The sequence below is a fragment of the Lemur catta genome, chromosome 2 (assembly GCF_020740605.2).
Source record: "Lemur catta isolate mLemCat1 chromosome 2, mLemCat1.pri, whole genome shotgun sequence".
Classification (NCBI taxonomy): Eukaryota; Metazoa; Chordata; class Mammalia; order Primates; family Lemuridae; genus Lemur; species Lemur catta.
In genome coordinates this window covers 79215448-79237932 of record NC_059129.1, presented here as the reverse complement: position 1 = coordinate 79237932, position 22485 = coordinate 79215448, and the positions used below count along the sequence as shown (strand labels likewise).

The following is a 22485-nucleotide window of genomic DNA, read 5'->3' as shown; positions in this document are numbered from 1 at the left end:
CTCGTTTCTTGGCCTAAGGGAAGGTTGCCCCATTCAACTTTCAGGCTGAAAGTCTGAATTCACTTATTTTATGGCTAAACTACTTGACATTAACACAGTATCTTCAGCTAATTTGCATGTCATAAGAAAAAATCAAGAACAATCTGTAAATTAATCCCAAATGTGGAGGGTTTTGCCAAGTATACTTTATTAGAAATATGCAGACTTTCCTCTTTTAAATTTAATAAATTCCAAAACATGAGAATGGTTGCATTTGTGATGCCTTTGGTTGCAAGCAACAGAAACCCAACTTGAACAAAGAAAACGGTAGTTTATTGGAAGGACCGTGGGCTAATTCTCACAAAATGAAAGAAGAATGGAACATTGAGGCTGTGTGTGACAGAAATGGAGCTGGCCTGGGAGGTGACTGACTCTAGAGACTGGAACTTGGCTGGGACTGACTCTACCTTGCACTGCAGCTTTCCTCAGTATAGTGGTTTCATTCTTTTTGAGATAAAGATGCCTTCGTCCATAGGGAACATGGCTGTAAGTCCCTCCAGAATAACATCTTTCCGGATCCACTGGTTCAAAAAATCCTGAAGAAGGGCTGTCATTGGCCCAATTCTGGTCACTTTCTATCCCTTGACCAGTCACTGTGGCCATGGAAATGGCGTCCTGTCACTGACGACTCTCAAGTCTGCAGACTCTGCCCACGGGAAGAAGTGGAGTGTGCACAGACAGGGCCCCAGGAGGACAGCTTTGAGCCAGGCCAGCTCTGCATGTGTGACAAGAACAGAAAGGATTAAGGAAATAAAAGTTACCCTCAGTCTCATCACCCTTAAATTAACAGTTTTGAATGAGTATTCTATTCTAGTTCGTCCACATACATATGCATTTTAATGTACAATATTGTCATAGAGCCACTTAACAAATATATGGTTTTTAAAATCTATCTCAAGAAACAGGCCTAAAAATACAGAAACAATGCTCATCTCTTGGGGACCCTTGGAGTTTAGCCCTACTTGAAGGACTGTTTCTGTTCCTGAAATTCTTTAAGAAATGAAGTACAACTCCATGAGTCTAGTGGAATAAATAAGAACTGGTAGAGAGTATCAAATGACACCAAAATATCATTTTAAATGTGTACACTAACCGAAGAGGCTCTAACAAATTGTTTTTTAGGTACAAGGTATGATTCAGGGACAGGCTTTCTTCTGTTCTTTGAGCAACATATTGAGAGCCTTCTGTAGACCAAGCATTACTGCAGGCTCTGTGGAATGGGCAGTACACAAAACAGAACAATGTCCTCTGTCCTTCTGGAAACACTAAATATTGAGGATACAAAAAACAACAACAACAACAGCAATAGAAAATCAAGATAGATAAATAGGTGGATGTTTCAAATGATCAAGGAAACACTTTTTAAATAATTTTCCTAAGTCTTTATAGCTACTGAATTTTATGAGGGTTCTTAGTAAATAAAATAAAATACTTATGGTAGCCAAGTAGGCCTTAGCAAGAAACTGAAGGACTTTAAGCAAACCAAGACACTGATAATTATTTTATTAAAATGGTAGAATAAAATATCCTAATGACTAAGACTATTATTTATCAAAACCAACTATGAGGTTTTACAAAACTATTTCCCCTCCCTCAAAGAAAGGACTTTGATAGTATTAGTCAATTCAAGCACAGCCATTACATGGTCTTTATTTGCAGGTATCATGATTACATAAAAACATAGGTCCACCTTCATAGGATACAGACAGTATAAAGCATTATAAAATGAAAGAAAGAAAAAATTATTTTTATTAAAATTTCAATTTTAGTTTTATTTTTCTCATTTGGAACTTTCTACTTTTATTTTTCATCCTTCTTATGCTTTTTTTCTCCTTTATTCTTGCATTCTTATATTTTCAGTTTTCTTCTTTACAAGATTTGAAGTCTATGCATTTACCTCCAAATAGAGTCTTGGCTGAAGCACAGCAGTGAGCTTACGATTTTAGCATTTTGCAATTGCTTTTATATTTCTTTTTTGGTTCCACGGTCAACTGGGTGTTTTTTATTTCCAAGTAGTTGGAATAGTTGTTATTAATTTGGGATGTGATCAGAAAACATGATGCTTTTTAATATTCTTTTCTTTGGAAAATTTACTTCCATTTTTTTTTTTGCCCTAACACATTATCAATAGTTTTAACTGCTTGTGCATACATTGCAAGGTGATATATTCTCTGTAGAGATAAAAAGTTTAAAATATATATCTGTTGACTCAATCCCATTACTTACTTAATTAAAGTATCCTATAGTCTTTGATTATTCAACTATCAAATTGAAAGTGGGGTGATAAAGTCATCTTCTACACCTGTTCTGTCCCTATCTTCTGTATTTATAAGTTTTTGCTTACATTTTGATACTATTAATACACATTTGGAACATAAAGGATTTTAACTGTCATACCTTCACTGTGATGTGTTCCTTTAGTCAATATCAAATGAACATTGTTCTCCTTGTCTTCTGTTTTGTCTGATATAAATCTGCCACATTTGTTTTCTTCATTTTCATTTTTGCCTAAATTATACTTATCCATTTTCAAATTTTAACCTTTATCCTATTTTTCTCTTCTTACTGTTGGTTTTGTTTGTTTGTTTGTTTTGTTTTTTTCCTTTCATTTTCTTTGTAGAGACAGTTTCTTAGTTAACTTTGCACCTAAGAATCTAGCCCAATGCCTGGTCTATGACAGGTAACCACAAAATGCTTGTGAAATGAATTAACAGATTAAGTATTGTATAGATTATTTGTGCAATGGTGTGGAAAACATATATGCTGCCTTTAATTTCCTTAGTGGTTAACTTAATTTTTTGAAGCATTTAAAAACCATTAAATTTTCAAAGTTAAGAGCAGAATAATTAAGTTATTGTCCCCTTTTATGGAAGATGAAGAGTTTAGAACTTTTGAACTCCATTTAGCAAATCTACCCCTCCAGTCTTTAAAACTTTAAGTTATACTTATGATCACAACCTTTTTTTTTTTAAATATGGAGCATTTCCCATAAAAAGTGCATTTAAGACAATTAGTTAGATGCATATCTTTTATTAATAAGTTGTTTCCATTCTTACTTCTAGTTCTTCCTCATTCTTGTTCTTGTTTTATGTCTGATTTTTCTGGTAAATATCTTAGTACATTCAAGGAGGTATAGGGGAACCAGGGTTTCTAAATCTCCAAACCTCACATCTCCCTGGAAATCCCAACACGACTTCTTTGGAGTCATGTTCCTCACTCCTCAAGCCTAGGATTTCTGATAAAGGTAACACAGTCTGTGTGTTTAGCTGGTTAATATCTATCAGTTGTATCCTCGGATGTAGTTGGAGCAGGTAAAAATTTGAGAACCAGTCTCTTAGAACTTAGTGTCATTGACGAGGCTGAGTCTAACTACTTTTTGTTTCTGCGTGGGTATCCTGACTTGCTATTCTGAGGTTCCTGGCTGGGCCTGGGTCAGGACCATCTCTGTGGCTAACGCTGTTTGGTATTAGGACTGGCAGCCCCTACAGACCACATGTGGTGGGGAGAGGGAGTTCTGTAAACAAACAGCAGTGCTGTCACTCGAAGGTGGGGTAGGGAAGCTGGGCAGCCAGAAAACACATGTCCACTGCAGGCAGGCTGACGAGAAGGGGTTTCATTAAACCGAATGTGGACCCTCTGTGAGTCGTCTTCTAAAAATTCTCAGCAAGAGCTTCTAGATTATGTGATTTAAACCTAAGCGATTCAATTGAGGTAATTTTCTGGATCTTATTTCTCATTTCTTTCTTTAATGTACACAGGTCTGTTTTTTTTTTTTTTTTTTTTTTTTTTTTGAGACAGAGTGTCACTTTGTTGCCCGGGCTAGAGTGAGTGCCGTGGCATCAGCCTAGCTCACAGCAACCTCAGACTCCTGGGCTTAAGCGATCCTACTGCCTCAGCCTCCCTAGTAGCTGGGACTACAGGCATGAGCCACCATGCCCGGCTAATTTTTTTGTATATATATTTTTTAGTTGGCCAGATAATTTCTTTCTATTTTTAGTAGAGACGGGGTCTCACTCTTGCTCAGGCTGGTCTCGAACTCCTGACCTCGAGCGATCCACCCGCCTCGGCCTCCCAGAGCTAGGATTACAGGCGTGAGCCACCGCGCCCGGCCCTCACACAGGTCTGTTTACTTAGCTTGGATAATGTCTATTAGTTGTATAGAAGATGGTTATTATGTCATTTTTTCCCCTAAAGAAACTAGATAATTTACACTACAGAAAATTAAATTAGCTTAAATATCGATGTTGTCACAGGAAGCAGACATTACTATGCTGAAGCTGGTAGTACTGGGGGATTTTGAACTTGGCAATCATTCAACATCTCTCAAGCGCATTTTGGCCACAATTTTCTTATTTTCACAATATGGGACATTTGTTTCACATAAAAAAAAAATGTATTTTTGACAATGATACAGATGTATATGTATGTCTTGTGCCGTAGATTGAGTTTAATATTAACTGAAAGCTGTTTATTTTGGAAGGGAAGGAAGTATTTCCTGGTGGTGACTGCAGCGCTAAATAGAGGTGGGAAGAGGCTATCAAATGCAGGTACTTAGTGCATAGATTACCCTCACAGTTATTCTCATGTTTGCTATTTCAAAAACAGAGTTACAGAAGGTAAAATTAAAATAGCTAGAGGAAAATTCTTAAAACATCAAATGAATACAAAATATAGTATTAAAAAGATACATTGGCAATAAAAAAATTAGTTGAACTAAAACCAATCATGCTCAAATAGACCCTATTGTAGGCCAAGGTGCAGTTGACCACCATACGCTTCCCGCTTTGCGGGGCTGACCATGTGAGCATAAAGTTCCCTGCAGGATGCCTTGAGCCTTCAGTGGAGAACAAAAACCAAAGCCAAAGTCCAGAGTGAGTTTTGGCATCTTAAACTCAGAATGTCCTCTACGGTAAGCCAACTGGATTCCCTAAATCTTTCCCAAATTTGTGGCTGACAAACTACATCTTTTCCCTTGCTATACTGTACAAATTTTTCTATTTTTAATCCAAGGGCAAGGCTTTATTTTTACCCTTAATAAATAAACGCTTTGGTTCATTATTTCGGCCCATTGCTTTCCAGAATCTGTGATGAAGTGCCTTTACTTTACCTCCAAGTTTCTGGCAATCTGCACGTTACCTTTTGTATCCTCCTCCAACTTGCTGGTAAAAATAAACAGACACAACTTTTTAAATTAAAGTTTTAAAGGAACACATACTTTTGTAATCACGGGAAAATGTCCATTTTTTTTCAATGTTTATAGTGAAAGGAAAACACAACAATTCTGTTTCTCTGCTTTTGGGGGGTGGAGACCTTTCTGCTGAAAACCACGAGAAGAAACTCTTCTGGGACCATGGGAGGCGAGGCAGGCCAGGGGTGAGGGTTTCTGCAGGGGAATTCGTTAGGTTGTTCAGCCTGTCTAAAACCATGGTGAGGGGCAGAAGAGACAGAGTAAGAAACAAGAAGACCTGGCAATGTCCCCAAAAGGAGGCTTCCTCCTGTCAGAGCCTTTTGTTGCTGTTAATGTTGTTTTTCTTTTTATCTACATAATAATATAAAAACATGGTAAACGAATATTTGCTTTGCAATATCATAGCAAAAAAACTATAACTGTAGCTCAAACTCGGCAATTTTATAAGAGACAGGCTCATGCCATCCACACCAAGGAAGAGAGGCAGCAGGAATGACCCTGCCCCACCACACTCTGAAGAAGTGGATGCATCCATCAGTACACCTTATTGAAGCAAGAGGAAAGAATGAGGAAAAACATTCCAGAAGTTTTGTCAAAATCCAACCATCTTGGTCATAAAGAACTAAATCAAATACAATAAAGTTGAAAAGTTGCCATTTCTACAGTAAATATTTCACTTTAATTCAGATTTAATTAACAAGTTAATCTATTATTCTGCAACAAAAATTATTTTTACTAATAAAAAAAGGACATATACAACCTGAAGACAATCTGATTTTGCTTTATTGAATACTATCCCAAATCCAATATTTACAGATGTAAAATTAAACAGAATTCATAAGACTACCATGGGGAACATTTTAAAAAGTTAATCTGAAACACTCAATGAAAATCATCAATTCATGTGTGTTACAATACAATAATTAATTTATAACTTGTCAGCCAATATCCATGATGGTTCATTTCATTAAAAAGTCTATTTTAAAGAAGAGATAAATCTGAGGAAATATAAAAAATTCAGAAAAATATTTCCATATCTAGTCACAATCTTCCAGCTTTTCTGTAAAAGAAATTATAGACATTCTCAATTGCATGCATGACTACTTTCTTTAATACTACATTTAACTTTTAGCATAAAACAACTATTCTTTTATTGTATTTCCAGTATAGGTTTAAATATTTTTCTTGGGTTTAAAAAGAAATACATAATATATATTTATATACTAGTACATAAATTTAAATACAAATTTAAAACCAGCATCTAAATATTACTTTAAAAATAGCAACGAGGCCTATGGCCACCATTATTACCTTGATTTTCCATTGCGGCTGGTCCACAGAACAGAACCACATGGACAGAAAAAAAAAAAAAAAATGAGGATGTCTTCTAACCAGTTCTAAGTGTGATTTATTGTAGAAGCCAATTGCTCTCCCAAACATTAAGACATCAGAAATACAGCACCTACACTGGCATGTCTGAGAGAATATCAACATCTATAACAATATTCTCAGAATAGAACTATAAAAAATGTGGGGATTATGGTAACACAGAGGCAGATGGGGGGATTATTTTCTCTATCTGAGCAAATATAAAGTTATCTTTCTCTCATTTTAGGTGAGCTAGCTTTACTACCCACACACAGTATTCAAGAATTATAGCATTTTTGGTCTTTAAAAAGTATAGGATGTGTTTATTATACAGAGCTTATTCTCTTATTCTTTTGAAAAATTATGGTTCTTCCAAATGTATTATTATTATTTTTTTGGACAACCTAGAGATTAAAATGTAAAGGATCTAATTCTGTCTACTCATTTTGAAACATTTCAAAATCAATGTGTCAGTGATACGAACTTCTATATTAAAACTCTGAAAAAGTAACTTAATTTTTAATGGTATTCATTTTTTGTAAGAATAACACTGCTGAAGGGACAGATAAGCATGACTTAGGAAATCATAATGAATAAACAGCATTTATTATTCACTATTTAAAAAACATTCACTTGCCAAAAAAGGTTCTGGAAATGGTAGTGGTGCTGGGTTTTGAGGTTTTTGGCTTCCCTCCCACCCCCATGTGAAAATTTCCCTTATATACAATAAAGAGATTTTCTGCTCAACAAATCTATTTTTCAGGTAATATAAAAGCAAATTTCAGAATGTTATGAATTACCATATAAATAACTGGAATCCAGATCAATGGTGCTTGAAGGGCCATTTTTAAATAACAGAAATTACTCCTATTTATGAACAGTTCAAACAGGTGAAAAAGTATACAAGAATGGAGGTAGCAGTTGGAATAATGGTATAAGGTGTAATTTCAATCTAAATCATGGTAGAAAGCATCTTTATCAAGCGATTATTCAATGTTAACATGCATGCATCTGTTTTCTAGAAATCACATAATACATATGGTTGATATGCTTCTACTAAATGTAATTATACTACTATAAATTTGAGTTTTTTTTCTGAAGTGTACACATTTTGTTCTGAGAATTGCCTTTTACTAAAATATAACACACTGATGGCTGCTGCTCCTCGGCTAATAGTATATTAATATCAGGCGCACATACTAGCTTTCTCAAAATGCAGGGCATACCTACCTTTGTGGTCAATAGTTGATCATTTTTCGAAGGGCATCATAGCATTTCCATTTGTCTGGAATGTAGAATGGCTCAAAAATGTGAGGAAATGGTGTGTCATAGCCACATACTCTTGATATAGGAGCCTCTAGGTTCAAGAAACATTCTTCCTACAGAGAAGAATTAAGATGGCTAACTCCAAGAATTTATTTTATTCATGGAAATAAAACACTGCAAGTTAAAATAACTCACTCACTTAAACTACAATTGCACCCAAGGATATTAAACATATTTAAGTATATTGTGATGTGAAAAGAGCAAGTAACAAATAAAATGTTAACGTGATCTCAACTTTACTTATAATGTACTTTTATGTGCATTTATGCCTGTATACATATCTATTGTCTAAGCCAAACTGGAAACATACCAAACATGCTGTTCTGTGAATATAGGCATGATAAAAGTGCAACAAAATGTTCATAGTAGTTACCTCTGAGGTTTGAAATTGGTATAGCTTTCCTCTTGTTTCCTGTATTTTTTAAATTTTATGCAATGAACATGGGTTACTTTCATAACAGATGTTTGTAATTCCACTATACTGCAGCCAGACTGAACTGCGATCAGTTACTTGACTGTGTCCCCATCTCTCTTGCAGCCAAGCTTTTGTAGATGCTGTTGGTCCCCTGACCATTCACACCCCAAGCCTACTGCTCTTTGCCTGACAGGATATGTGTACACCTCTCAGGTATCACCTTAGGAGGCACCTCCACTAGGCAGTCTTCATTGACAGTACTTCCCCAATCCTATATGACAGATGAGGGACTGGCTTCTGCCCTGATCTCCCAGAGCATGAACTCAGTACCATCCATTGTAAGTGCCCAATTATCTGTCTCCCCTGAGAGACTATGAATGCCATGAGGCTAGAGATCTGGTTCAAACATGTAAAATCTCAACCCCAGTAGAACACTGTAGAAATTATCTTTAGGAAAAAAATATTATTCCAGTAAACAATTCAAATTTGAAAATAAAAATTTTATATAGTTTAAAAAATCTGAAAAGAGAGATACATAATTAAACTATTCTAACAAAAATAATATTAATTTTACCATTCACAGCTATTACCTGAAATAAAACTTTTGGTTTTTATTCAAATATTTACACATTGCCTTGCTTCACAAAGGATTTGAGGAGAGCCCAAATTTTCTTACATATTGTTCTAACTGTATTTTTAAAGTTTCATTTCAGCAGAAATTTTTACATGAAAGAATCCTGACATCTCATGCTCAATCACTACCCTCTATGTATATTTCTTTCAGTGACAAGTGTATCAGGGCAGGATGGAAATGCAAACAGGACAAATTGGCTCTAAAGAGAACCTCCTGAACATTTACAGACCTCCCTTTGGCCTCAATAACCACCGCAACTTACAGTATCAAACACCAGATAAGTGTTGGTATTTCCTAGCAACAGGAAATCTCCATGAACAACTTTAGAACTTTTAATACATACAGTTTACAGACTCACCTAAGAGATTCACTGTTAATAAGATGAAAAGAGATGACAAACTGGGTGAATTGTTTCTTGATTGCAACGAGTAATTTTAAAGGGCTTTAAATTGTCAGTTTGGGATTAACTCAGTTTTATTACTTTAGCTGACACAGGCTGTTTTTCCATCTTCCCTGAATACTGAACTCTTTGTAAACAAACTAGCCATGGGAAATCTAGGGCAAAATATTTCACTAAATGTCTCTGATTTTACACCTGCTATAAAATACTATTCTTTCGAACTAGTAATTTGGAAAGCTGGCCCTCCACAAAATGATCTGTCGGTGTTTGTTAAAATCACTCCTTTTAGCATAATGACTAACATCATCAAACTAAATTTTTTTCAAATAGCAATGTTCCTAACTCCTCAAGAATGTGAGCCTCACTCTTTCCAAGAATACATCTATATGTTTGCACGAGCACAGAAAAACATCTGCTGCAGGGCACACACACACACGAACTGTGAACAGTGGTTACCCTTTGAGGCTAGGAATGGCAAAGAGGTGAGAAAAGACTGCACTTTGTACTTTATATGTATCATCTGATTATGAGACAGTATTAATTTTGCAATCAAATGACAGTGAAATGAAAAAAGAGTGAAGAATCATTTTCTTATATGAATAAAAGTTCCTATTTTATGTTATATAAATTTGTGATTTTTACATGTAGGCTTTCCTTAATTTGAAAACAATTACTGTAAATTATGTAGAATTAAATGATTAAGGATATACTCTGACTGATCGAAACAGATTGAAATTCCAACTGTTTGCTAGCCAGAGTATATTAAAGAGCCTACGTCATTTCATCCATGGACTTTGGCTAAACCTTCTTTTCAAACAACTAGAAATAAGATGTTTGGGTCCATCAAGCAACTTACACTTACTTCCCCTCGAACTGGCTCACATACAAATGATTTACATGTGGGTATATGTTTCTTTGAGCAACAATCAAAACAGGGCACCCTTGTTCAGCCTGCTTTTTCATGCAGAAGCTGTACGCGTATATACACACAATACAGAGAGAGAGACGGAGACAGAAAGAAATACTTGAATCGTACTGGCAGATTTGTAGATTAATGTACAAAATTAATCCTTTACAAAGTATCTCTCTCCATTATAAACACAGGACACTGTAACTATAGTAACCATGTGCCCTGAATTTTCAAGACAATCCAGATTAATCATATTTTTCTGTTCCATTGGCTGCCTTAAGTACACTCATATCTGAAAAACTCATGTTTGATGACTTTTGATTCAGAAATAGTAAGCCACACAAAATTAAGAATTAAATAATGGCCTAACCCACAGGGTTGTTGGGAGAATTACAGGTAGCATCTAGAATATGGGCTAGAGATGGGGAGTGTCAGTTTATGGTCTTTCTCCCTGGAGAGCTGTGTATGTGGACTGGCTCAATCCACACAGAACAATGACAGATGTGACTATCAGGTTCCAAAGCAGATCACGGTGTAACATGTAACCAGGGGCAACAGTCACCAAGAGAGACCTTTCTCCAGCTATCTGGGGTCTAAAGTTTCACCCAGGATCCAGTGAGAAAGACTGAAAGTGAACCCCAAAACAATCATGTAGTACAACCTACACATATTCTGTTGTGGTATGTGCTATCACATAAATAATTGGGTGCTTAAGAGAAACAGACATTCCTTCCAAAAGATTCATGTGAAATTCTAGAATTTACTTCTAAATATGGTATTTGAATTTACTTCTGAATATGCCTTTTTGCAGCTGTGAGAATTTCATTCTGAAATATGTTAATAATAAGAATAGTGCCCAGCATTTATAATGTATCAGGCATGGTGCTAAATGAGTTATATTTTAATCTCATTTAATAATTTTAACAAGTCTATGTGGTAAGTATTAGATCCATTTTGCTGGTAAGGAAAGTGAGATGGAGGAACTCACCCACAGTCAAATAGATGAATATCTAGCCAAAAAAGATTCAAGCCTGGCTACAAAGACCATGTTCTCAGTCATTCTTCAGCAAATTTTGAGGCACTGCTATTGAGAATAGCAATAACAAGGGAAAAAAATGAAACTGGAATAAAAAAGAATGGTAGAATGGAAGGCAGGCTAGGATTACCAAGGTTTTACAATGCGACCTTGAGAGGCAGATGGGTTAAGTTCGGTCTTAAAAGCCTGTTCCACATGTATAAGAAGGGTAGAGGCCAAGATATGCCAAGAAGCTGAAAGTACAAACTTAATCATGATGGTAATACACAGATGGTCCCGGGTATCGGGAACCTCCTAAACTATACTAAATGATTCCAGCGAGCATAACTCAAATTGTTTACATATTAGCCATCTGGATTGCTATGCATATTATAACCAGAAGAGGAAGCAAAAAACATGAAATAATAATTCCAAATCACTAAAATTATACACAGGCAAAATAAATTATCGTTTGCCTATTTTCTGTAACAAAACAAACCTTTTTTTGTTCTGTTTTGTTTTTGGAAAACAAAGTACCTTACTGAAATCAGGGAGGACAGAGAACCTTTAAGTTTTCTAGCAGGTAAGAGAGGGTATATAAAAATTAATAGAATAGGATCCACTCCGGTTTTAAGATAAAATATTATTGAGAGGTTTTTAAATATTAAGCGTACTGCCTTTATTTTTATGTTTTGATGAATGTAATATATGTTATATGTTATATATGCACAAATGCATATATATTCGGGCTTTCATGGGATCCCTCAAGATCTCTCAATATGTAATCCTATTTCCCCATTTAAGTTTTAAGCACATAGACCCCTAATTCTCCTGTCAGTGTCACTGGAGATAGATCACTGAAATCTCTGTGTCAAGCATTCCACACTGTGGCTTCAGTCACCCTCAGCAAATCCTTTTTATGTTTTTATGGCAAGGTTGCATAATATAATTCATACAGCATGGAATTTGGAATTCTGTCTGAAGGAATTTTTGTTCTGCTACAATTTAACCTTTTAGAACCTCTATTTACTGTACATCAAAATAGAAGTATTAAAAATTCTGCATTATTGTATTTTCCTATTGTTTTATAACTCCATTGTTATGTTGCCTGTTTGCCTCTTTGGATTGTGCGGTAGCATATGAAAAGTACCTGGTTTCATGCCTGACATGTCATAGCACTCAATAATTGCTAGGTTTTTGTTTTCTTTTGAAGGTTTTCCAAGTTAAAGGAGTCTCTAATTTATACATATAAAAAAAAAAAAGAACACAAGGTATTTGAAATAACAGATCAAATCATCATTGAAGACATAATTCGGGCACACAGAACAGTCACATCTGAGAAGCAGCAACACAATCTCTAAACAGCTACCATTTATTGAACACTTACTAACCCTTAAAAAGTGTAGGAAAAGACCAAAGATACATTAAGTGCTGTTTAAGGAGGCGGCTGCTGCTCTCTCAGGCAAGGAAAGGCGGTGTCAGGTGCTGCCCCCTGGTGGGGAGCAAGGAGCCTGGACACTAATTGTTGATTGCTGAGGCTGGAATGAGAAGTCAAGAGCTCTGCCAATGGTTACGCTCTACCGCGCCCCTACAAAAGAGCATATTTTCCAAGCAGAGATATTATAGAAAGGTGGCCTGTCAGTCAGCTTCCGAAAATTTACGAGTAAAAGAGCCGAATAAATAACTGGATGTAATCAATACATCCTTTGAAAAATAGAGTCAAGAATAAAGACCATCCAATATTATTTGGTGTTTTTAAAGCAATCATTTACGTTTCGTTTTTTAATGAAAGACAATTCCAGGCTCAGATTTCTTATTAAGAACAATTTTGGAATAATTTTTACTCAGTTCTTTAAATGACAGAAAGTTGGATACAGCCCATTGTGCAAGACTATACACCATCTTGAGTTGGAAAGCTATGAAGAAAGTTTCAAAGTGAGATGAAAAAACTAAAGATCTTTTGTAAATGTTCTTACTTTCTTATAGCTGGTATAGGTTGAAAAAATTCCTTTCTTTTCCTGAAAAAACTACTAACTAATTTTTCTAAACATTTAATGGAAAGTCAGAAAAATAGGACACTGTAATAAGGAATATATCACAAGTCAAAATAGGCATATGTTATCTGTAGGATTATCTATATAAATCAGAATTTTATGGTCCTGCTTGGAATAATGAGAAACATGACTTCATCTCTTGATTTCAAAGTAATAACTCAAAAAATTCACTTTTAAATGACTTTATAAACAATAGGGTTCAGGTTATATCATATAATTATCAATATTATGCCACTATCACACACTTAATCTATGATAATATATTTTATTTTGGTGGGAGAGTAGATTAAATTATAAAGGTAATGAGCACTGAATAAGACATACAGGTCACAGAGTTATCTTTTCTTTTCTAGAGAAACCATTAAGAAACAGCTCTAAATGAGTTGTGAATGTGCTTGGTTTTAAACCTAATTCCTAATACCATTTAGTCTTTGTTAGTTATTAAACTAATAAAACAGCAGAGATGTTGCTTCTAAATGCAATTAGTGTATAGAAGTCATAATTAGCAATGTAAGAGCTAAACTCTAAAAATGAGAAAAACTAAAAAACTAGTATTCCAAAATGATGTATGTTTGATAGCTTTAAAGTCTGTGAACTCAGAGACTTCTATTAGTCCTAGTTATGTAAGGCTAGATATCACCCAGCTTCTAAATATAATCACAGAATATTTGTTTTAAATTTGTTTTAAATCTGCCATGAAAACTCGCCCATAGTCAAAACATGAATTTTAGCAGATGAGAAAAAATGATTCTGGTGTCTTGAATCACACTTTCTCAGCAAATGAGTCATAGAAACCTGTGAAGGCAGTATGCCAACAACTCCACATTAATTTCATTACCAAATTAAAGAAATACAACTTTACTAATGTAAAATATTATTTTTATTTCAGCTAATGTTTTAAACAATTATCATGTTTTTAAAACAGAGTTTAAGACATATATTAGTGTGTACCAATTTTCCATGGAACGTGGATCTATGAAATTAATTCTTCAGAAAGCAGAGTCCCTAAACTTCCCCCAAACTAATAGGATACTCCTCAAAATGTTAGAGCTATGCTTATTTTATTTTGCTAAGGCCATACACATGAGATATATATAACAAACATTTGTTGATCTAAGTTTTCTCACTTTTAAAACACAGCTGAACAAATAACTAAATAAGACAGTATATGAATAATACAATTTCAACCAGATCTGACATAGCAGCTAAAACATTATTGTCAAGTCCAATTATTTCTGCAAAGCTTCTAGGTAAAATCATAATCTTGACTAAATTAAAATTTAAGATCTCTATCACTTAACTTCACTGAAACATCTTCCATATCTGCTGACCAAAAAAAATTCTTCCCCTTTAATGCAAATTACTGGTAATTTGGTACATTTTTCTCCTAAGATTTCTTTCAGCTAGTTAAAGAATGAAACTGAATCCTAAATTAGGATTTGTATTTAAATTCAGATTCCATTTTTAAAATGGAAGCTTATTTTTTGAAATTAGAAAGAAATGCTATTTCTGATCTAAACGGGTTTCCCTGGATACAGTCTAGCTACTTAAAACAAAGTTGAAGAATGGTATTAAAATATGCATAGAAATGATTCATGGTTCATATTCAATAGTCGCGTCAGAATGAAAACATATGTTAATATAAAATTGTCCATGAATCTTGATATATTACCTGTAGGAACTGAAGTGGAATAAATTTTAAAATCAAAATTTAACATTAAATCAATAATGTATGTATTAATTTAGAGATTATTATAACAGTTATATAATAGAGATTGCTATTGTTTTCTCAAAACCATAGTTTTGTGAATTTGGCTATTTTAAAATCAGAAATAAGTGAAAGCAAGGAAGTGACACCTCATTTTGGTAATTTATAATCTTATCTGAAATCACTTTTTAAAAAAGCACACCATGTTTATTATGGTCCAGGGACCATCCTGAAATATTTCAAAACATTAAGTCATTTCAACTTTCATAAAACCTAAATTAGCAATCACAAAAGAAAGAACTAGTACTTCATCTAAACCACTTTGGTTTTGCAGGTAAAACCTGTAAAGGCTCAATTCTGCTTTTGAACTTTCCCCTGGACACAGTTTTGAACTATGAACCAAGTCCCCTCACCATTTTCACCTGCAGAGCACTGGGAGAAACAACGGCTAAAAAACAAAATTTTTCATTAAATCTCCCTGCAACACATTCTGTTTATTTGCTAAAGTTAGCCTCTAACGATGTTTTGGGGCTTTAAAAGTTCAAAGTCCAAAGTTTAAATTCTTATGAGATATCCTATGTGCAAGTTTTGACCTTTAAAATGTACTGGGCTACAATGCTTTTGCTAAAACACTTTACATTCAGTAAAGGAGGAAAAAGGCAATGCTCTTAAATTTCCACAGGCGCTGAGGCTTCTCAAATTTTATAGTTCAAATTCTTCCTATAGAAGAAAGCATTGACAGCAACAACGTTTGAAAGTGGAATTCCTTAGAATGTGGAAGCATAATGACAAACATAAGCGACTTCCAGCACTGGGTCATCTCATGAACAAATCGCTCTCTGTAAGGTAGGATTTCGGGTTTGCTTGGCACCAAGAAATTTAAAACACTCCTAAAAAGCGACTTTTGATGATTCTACAAAGCATTCGATTTTTCTGCTTGTTTTTCCACAAAATTCTTCGTGTAGTAGTCTGACACCACCAAACGGTGTTCCGGAGGCAGAAATCAATCCTAGCTAAAACAACCTGACGATTCCTTTCTTTCATGACAGAGAAAATACATTCTTTTAGAATCTGAGGGGTTGAAACCTTGCTAAGAAGATTTCTATTAGGATTTGTCTCTGTCCCAATTTTGCAACCCATTTTTAAGTTTCAAGACTAATTACAAACTGAAACTACTAGAATAGAATGATTTCTGCCTATCTGGCACCATCTCTCTAAAAAGTTTGAGAAGCTAGATTTTTTTTTAAATGGCTAAAATATCTGCTATTTTATAAATTGTAATCTTTTGACAAAAGATTTTTTAAATTTTACTGCTTTATTCCTTCTCTTTAAATATGCTAAATTTTTACCTTTTAGATTATGTTAAAAGAATGCCAGAACTTGCTAAATGTAAAAAAGACAAGAAAAGAGGGAAAATCCGCTATATTTTTATTTTCATAATGCCAAAAGAGATATGCCATGTTTTTACTGAAATTAAAAATACTTTTTAAAAAAATTAATCTTGGATGCCATAGCAACACAGCCTTTAAAGCTTGGCTTTGTTGAATGAGTAAATCAGACCAAGTTGCACTTTTCATCAGTTTAATTCCAGTCACTAGATCATTGCAATTTTACTAATAAAGCACAGCAGAAATAAATGTTTTATGCTATCATCAATTATTTGGAAAATGTAGTCAAAAACTTGTTAATTGAACCCCATTAGTAGATTTAATTTTGTATTCCCAAAGTTTAATAATTGAACAAATTAGCACAGCGAATAAATTTCTAGCAAGAATATCTGATCTAAGAAAAGGGTTGTAAGTGCTCCATTATTTATATGCAGATGACTTTTGCTAGCATGGTGAGTTCAAACTATTCATTAAAACAAATCTAGCAATTAAAATAAAATGCAGAATCCAAAATGTACTTTCCCCTCCACTATGTTTACATATCTATGTTTCTACCTTTTAATTTGGTTAATATTTCTTTATAAAAAAGTTTTTCAGGTTGAATGTCTATTAATTTGCATATACACATTTTCATGTTAGAATTTTAAGAATTAGGAGATATTTCAGAATTAGGTGGAAAATACACATACCTCCTTTTTTATTCTTGCAACTGGGTAAATGGTATGCTGATAAGATGAACTCAATTCTGCACATATTTTCACAGAGTCTGTATTATATTCTCAGTGCAAATTTCTAATAGATTTGATAAAACTGTAGATCCATTAATGAAGGGAGTGGTTAGTGACTAGGATCTGCTTCTGGATACTTTTATAGTTAGGTGTAAAAATATAAAATTAGAAATTCCCAAAGATACTATTTAATTATAAATTTAGGTTAACTAAATTTATACAGTTTATATAAAAGGCTAATAATCATATATTTTATTTAGATGGTCCAGAGCATTTACTTAACATTTTTTATCTACCTACTTGGGGGCTGAACTACGTATATTCAATCAGGTCCCTCAATTAGGAATCGGAGGCTAAGACACATAGCACTGACTTCACCACAGAGATCACAGGAGTTTATGTATATGTCATAGACCAAAGACAATAGCGTACATAAGAACCCCCAGACACATGAAATCCTGTACATAATCAACACATCCTGGCAGATATCCAGAGAAACAACATAGAGGCCTATAGAGAAAGAAATGTCTTTGCCCATATGCCTATCAGTTCAAAAAAAGGAATGTGTGCAGAGAACAAAAAACCCAGATATTTAGTAACCCAGACTAAATAGTAACCACACAGATATTCTTATTTAATATTCAAGTTAAACTATTTATATAATCTCCTTTAATCCTTTCAATAACTCTACATGGTCAGGACAAGTAAGAAACCGAGGCTGGGAGAGGTTAAGTGAGGTGACCAATGTCACACCAGTGTACACGGTTTGTTGGTACGTGCACCAACTCTCCCAGTCAATCTTAGGTGCACTGCAAAAGACTTTAGATTTCAGTGTTCAAAAGAGTCTTGCTTGGATACAAGGTAAATTCTGTACTTAATGCTATTATTGTACCTGTGAAAGAGAAACTGGTGGAATTATCTGCTTATGTCAAGTCCAATCAAGATATATTTTTTTAACTTTTATAAAAAGCTTAGCAATTTAGTGCCTTGGGGGAGGGGGCAGTCACTGGGGAATACGTGGGTCTCTTTAATTAGAGTTGCAGTAGGGTAAGTTCGAATTTATGTGCTTTGGCTTTAAAAAAAAAAATACTTGCTGAAGATGTACAAATGAGAGGAAGGTTAGACATGAGTTGAACTTGTTTCTAGCTAATTCCTAGCAGCTTGCCTGAGTGCAAGGCATGAGCTGCCACCATGAGTTCTAAAGCTGATTTTGAATTCTGATTTGAAATTTCATATTCAACCTATGGTAGGCTGTAAGTTTGGAGGTTTTTTTTTTTTTTTTTACTCTTATAGTGATTGAAGTGCTTCATCAAGAAATTAGACTTGTTTCCTTACATTTATTTCCTTATTTATGATATAATCTACATAAATTTAGGTAAACAAGTAATTTGATAAAAATGTGACAACTTTTTGATTAGCAAAATATTTTAAATAAACATAGTTTGCAAGTTTTATCCTAGTCTTAACCTGGAATATGAAATTTAATCCTCTCATCACAGTAAATATTTGATAGCTATTTTCCACAGTTGACTCACTTTGTAGAACTCTAGTACTATAGAACAAAAATTCTAGACTATTTAAAGAAATGTCTCTTGAGAATAAAATTAAAATTTCTTTTTGCAATTAAAACAACAGATGACAGAGCAGGCCACTGCAATTAAATTAATCTAAACTAAAATGTAAATACAAGTGTGGTGCAGGGTCTGTCTCAGACTACACTCTGCAGCTTCTATTAGTGGTTACTGGCACAGCCCCCACCACTGGCACTGGGGTGTTTATTAAAGAGCTGTGGGCTCTAACTGGAGGTAGAAAGCTAGATGCTCACACATAACTGCCATCAAGCAGACACGGACATATGCAGATGGACCAAACCCCGTGCATGGAAACAGATAGGTCCCACTCGTCTGGGACAAGCATTTCAGCCATCTCTGGGAAAGTATCACTTTAAAAAGCTCGATTAAAAAATTATATATGTATATAATATATCTGGGTTTACAATGCATTAGAATTTCATCATTTTCAATTCCCAGTCCACCAAATGAGCATGCTTGCATTTAACAAATCACCAACCCACAAGGATTTTCCTTCGGTTTCCTCCAATGCTAATTATGTAGCAAATCTAATTAAGTTCATATGATTCACTTCAGCAGTAGGTACTTCAGTTACTTCGTAACTGCCAAAAGGGATGCGAAGTGTCTATTCTCCCTCCAGTACAATCATGCTGCATGCCAAACTGATAACCGTTAAACACAGCTGCGCAGCAAATGTGCAGTCTTGGTCCCGTAAATACAGTGTTCACACATCAACCTGTGCTGTGAGCAACGTGGAATTCAGAACTACCGACTGCAGGTTTGTTATTGTTATATGAGTATTATATATGAGTATTAAGTCATTTGTTTCATCCAGCACAGCTTGAGCAGATTTCTATACGCCGTGAGAGTTCCCTTCATGTAAGAACATACACTAAAACACTCAAAACCTCAACTATTGATAAACACATTCAATCAGCCTCTTGGTGAAGTGGTTAGTTTTCAAGTTCTATAGCTCACATGAATAACAGTAAAGGTTACTTCGTGTTTTTGAGAACATATTTATGGAATAAGTAACATACGGTATATTTAACCTCATTCTTGAAGAAAATTATAATATTATCTTTATAATAAATGCTTTTCCTTTAATTACAGTCGGTAAGAGTTAAAAACAAATCTGTGGGCAAATCTAAGCTACAGAAATTAAACTCCTTTTTTTATTTCAGTAACTCAAATAATTTCCATGGAAGGAAATCCTTTTCAGAGGGGCTCTCCCAACTGGGTGGGTTGCCGGATGCTTAAGGCCATGACCGCATTCCCTCCAGGGGCTGTTAGATCACTATGGCAACTACCCTTTCCCTATCAATAAGCAAGAGCTTATTAGCTCTGCAGAGACTAATATTCTGAAAAAAACTATTTCTATTTCCTTTTCTGTGGCACTAACAATATGACCTAGTTTCAAACTGAAATATACCTCTCTTTTAGTGCAAAACACACAATATCTTTGCTGACTGAATTATTTTACTAGAAGTCAGCTTTGTAAATAAATGTAAAAACAGTGAAATCAGCCTTTGTAATCCAGTTTCAAAACAAGGTAAAATACGTGACGTAAGTAATCTAAGTATGTTACAGCTGGAGTGGGTTATGTGCACAGGTCCAGGCAGAAGAAAAACAGGTCTTTAGAGAGCAAATGACAGATCAGAAGCAAAACTGTCAGCAAGGAAACCACATATGTTTCCACACAGGTCTTGGAGTTTTTTTAAAAAAAAAACAAAAAAACACACATTTCAATAGCTCTGTGTCTTATCTAGTTGTTTCTAGATATCTAATTACCACTGTGCAAGGTAATAAATAAATTGACATTTTCCAAATTAAATACATTTTCCTATTTAGGGAGGTAAGTATTTGCCAGCTTTGTCTTCACTGGCTCAGGCAGCAATAGCTAAATCTCTAACTGGTGTGTCATCTAAGGTGTGCAAAACCAACAATGCAAAGTATCATATACGCTGATTTACACAGTCCATGATATTAGAGGGACCATGCCTGACACAGAGTTGTCATCAATAAATATTTGCTAATGCATGATTGAATGTATGAGTTAAACAAATAATTCCAGTTTATACTTATATTCTGGTTCACCCTGGGGCATTAATGAGCTTAGTCACTGATGAAGCAAAAAAAAAAATCAGCAAGACAGGAAGTAGGGTGTGGATATTTTTACTCCTTAGCAATTCCTGAACACTCTCTTACTCATCCACCAGATGCTACACTACTGCCACTGTGATCATGTCCCTCCCCTAATTAAAAGGATTTCCAAGCTCCCCAAAGCTTATTCTTTATTCAGTGGTCCCCAGCATTTTTGGCACCAGAGACCACTGTCATGTAAGACAGTTTTTCCATGGAGCAGGGGGTGGGGGGAGGTGGCTGGGCAGGGGATGGTTTCAGGATGATTTAAGCACATTACAGTTATTGTGCATTTTATTTCTGTTATTATTACATTGTAATATATAATGAAATAACTACACAACTCACCATCGGTTGGGGACCCCAAAGTATCCCTATTTCCCCCACAGAGGCCGGTACAGACATACTCATGCCTACCTTCATTCCAAAGCTTTTTTTATAAGACTACCTTTACACAGCCTCTCTCTTATCAAACTCTTGTTTTCCTATACTCTGGTATCTTCACATAGTCCATCTGTCAAATTCAGCTCAAATGCCCTTCTCCAGGAAGTCTTCAGGACCTTGGTATTGATCTTTTAAAAATGCATTCCTTTTTTTCAATCATTTCTTAACCAAATATTTGAATGCCCACTATGTCCCTACCCTCACAGAGTTTTATGTTCTAATGGGGGGAGCGGATATATTTGAGGAGGGCTACAAAAGGAAGTAAGCAGGGGTCTGTGATAGAGAGTATCAGGGAGCTCTGAGTGGTACAGTGTGCTCAGGGGAGGACTTTCTAAGGAGCTGTCCTTTGAGAAACAGGAGGAACCAGCTCTGCAAAGAACCTGGGAGGGGCATTCCTGACAGGTCACACAACAAATGCAAAAGCACAGAGGCAGAAAGAGCCTGGTGAAATCCAGTGATGGAAAGGAGGGGAGGCCCATGGAACAGCAGCCTAGGGAGGAGGGGGAGAGTGCACACCCAAGGAGGGACATGGAGCGGTGAGAAGAAGGGGACAACCAGATGGCCAGTGGACCAGCCCTGGCAGGAAGAGAGTGACAGATGGTTTTGATATTTTACATAGCTCTACTTTATAGAATCTGTACAAGAGTAGCTGTCGATCTTTATAAGATTCTCCAGGTAAACTTTCAGGGTTCTGATAGGAAATCCAGAAATATCATTAGAGATAAAAAATACAGTTGCTGACAATCTGAGTGAGACACAATATGGTGATGAGAGTAGGAAGTTTAAGTACATAATCAATATGAGCAGATCATATGTTTTTGTAATTTGGGGGAAATTATTTCATTCAGTAAAAAACTTTTTAAGAATCAACACTAAAATACCCACTTCAGAGAAAGTTGGAAAAATAAAAATAGGGGATTAGAATTGAAAGTACTTCACTGTAGCTTACAGCTAACTGGAATCCTTTCTTGGTGAGTATTCAAATATCTTTTCTCTTCCTGTAATCTAATATATTATTACTATATACAGTACCTTAATGATAATATCAATTTCCCATTTGCACTACTGGTTTCCACTCCCTATCTCTTATCTCTCTCAGTATTGAATTTTTTCCTTATGATTATGTATTGTAAAGAAAAAAAGCTCAAAATCGAG

At 35.0% G+C, this 22485-nt stretch overlaps 1 protein-coding gene across 3 annotated transcripts in view; it reads right to left on the bottom strand.

The window, feature by feature from the left end:
- Window positions 1-240: 240 nt before the first annotated feature.
- Window positions 241-22485, bottom strand: part of BCKDHB (branched chain keto acid dehydrogenase E1 subunit beta) — a 217394-nt gene continuing 195149 nt past the window's right edge. The window contains exons 10-12 of one of the 3 annotated variants that reach the window (XM_045543934.1): window positions 7826-7974; window positions 6539-6556; window positions 5993-6287 (exon numbers count right to left, since the gene is read on the bottom strand). In XM_045543934.1, the coding sequence (XP_045399890.1) occupies window positions 7834-7974 (141 nt within the window). In that variant the 3' untranslated portion in view covers window positions 5993-6287; window positions 6539-6556; window positions 7826-7833. Of the gene's footprint in view, window positions 755-5992; window positions 6288-6538; window positions 6557-7825; window positions 7975-22485 lie in introns of those variants that run through there. The other 2 variants (XM_045543935.1, XM_045543936.1) reach the window with 2 other exon arrangements.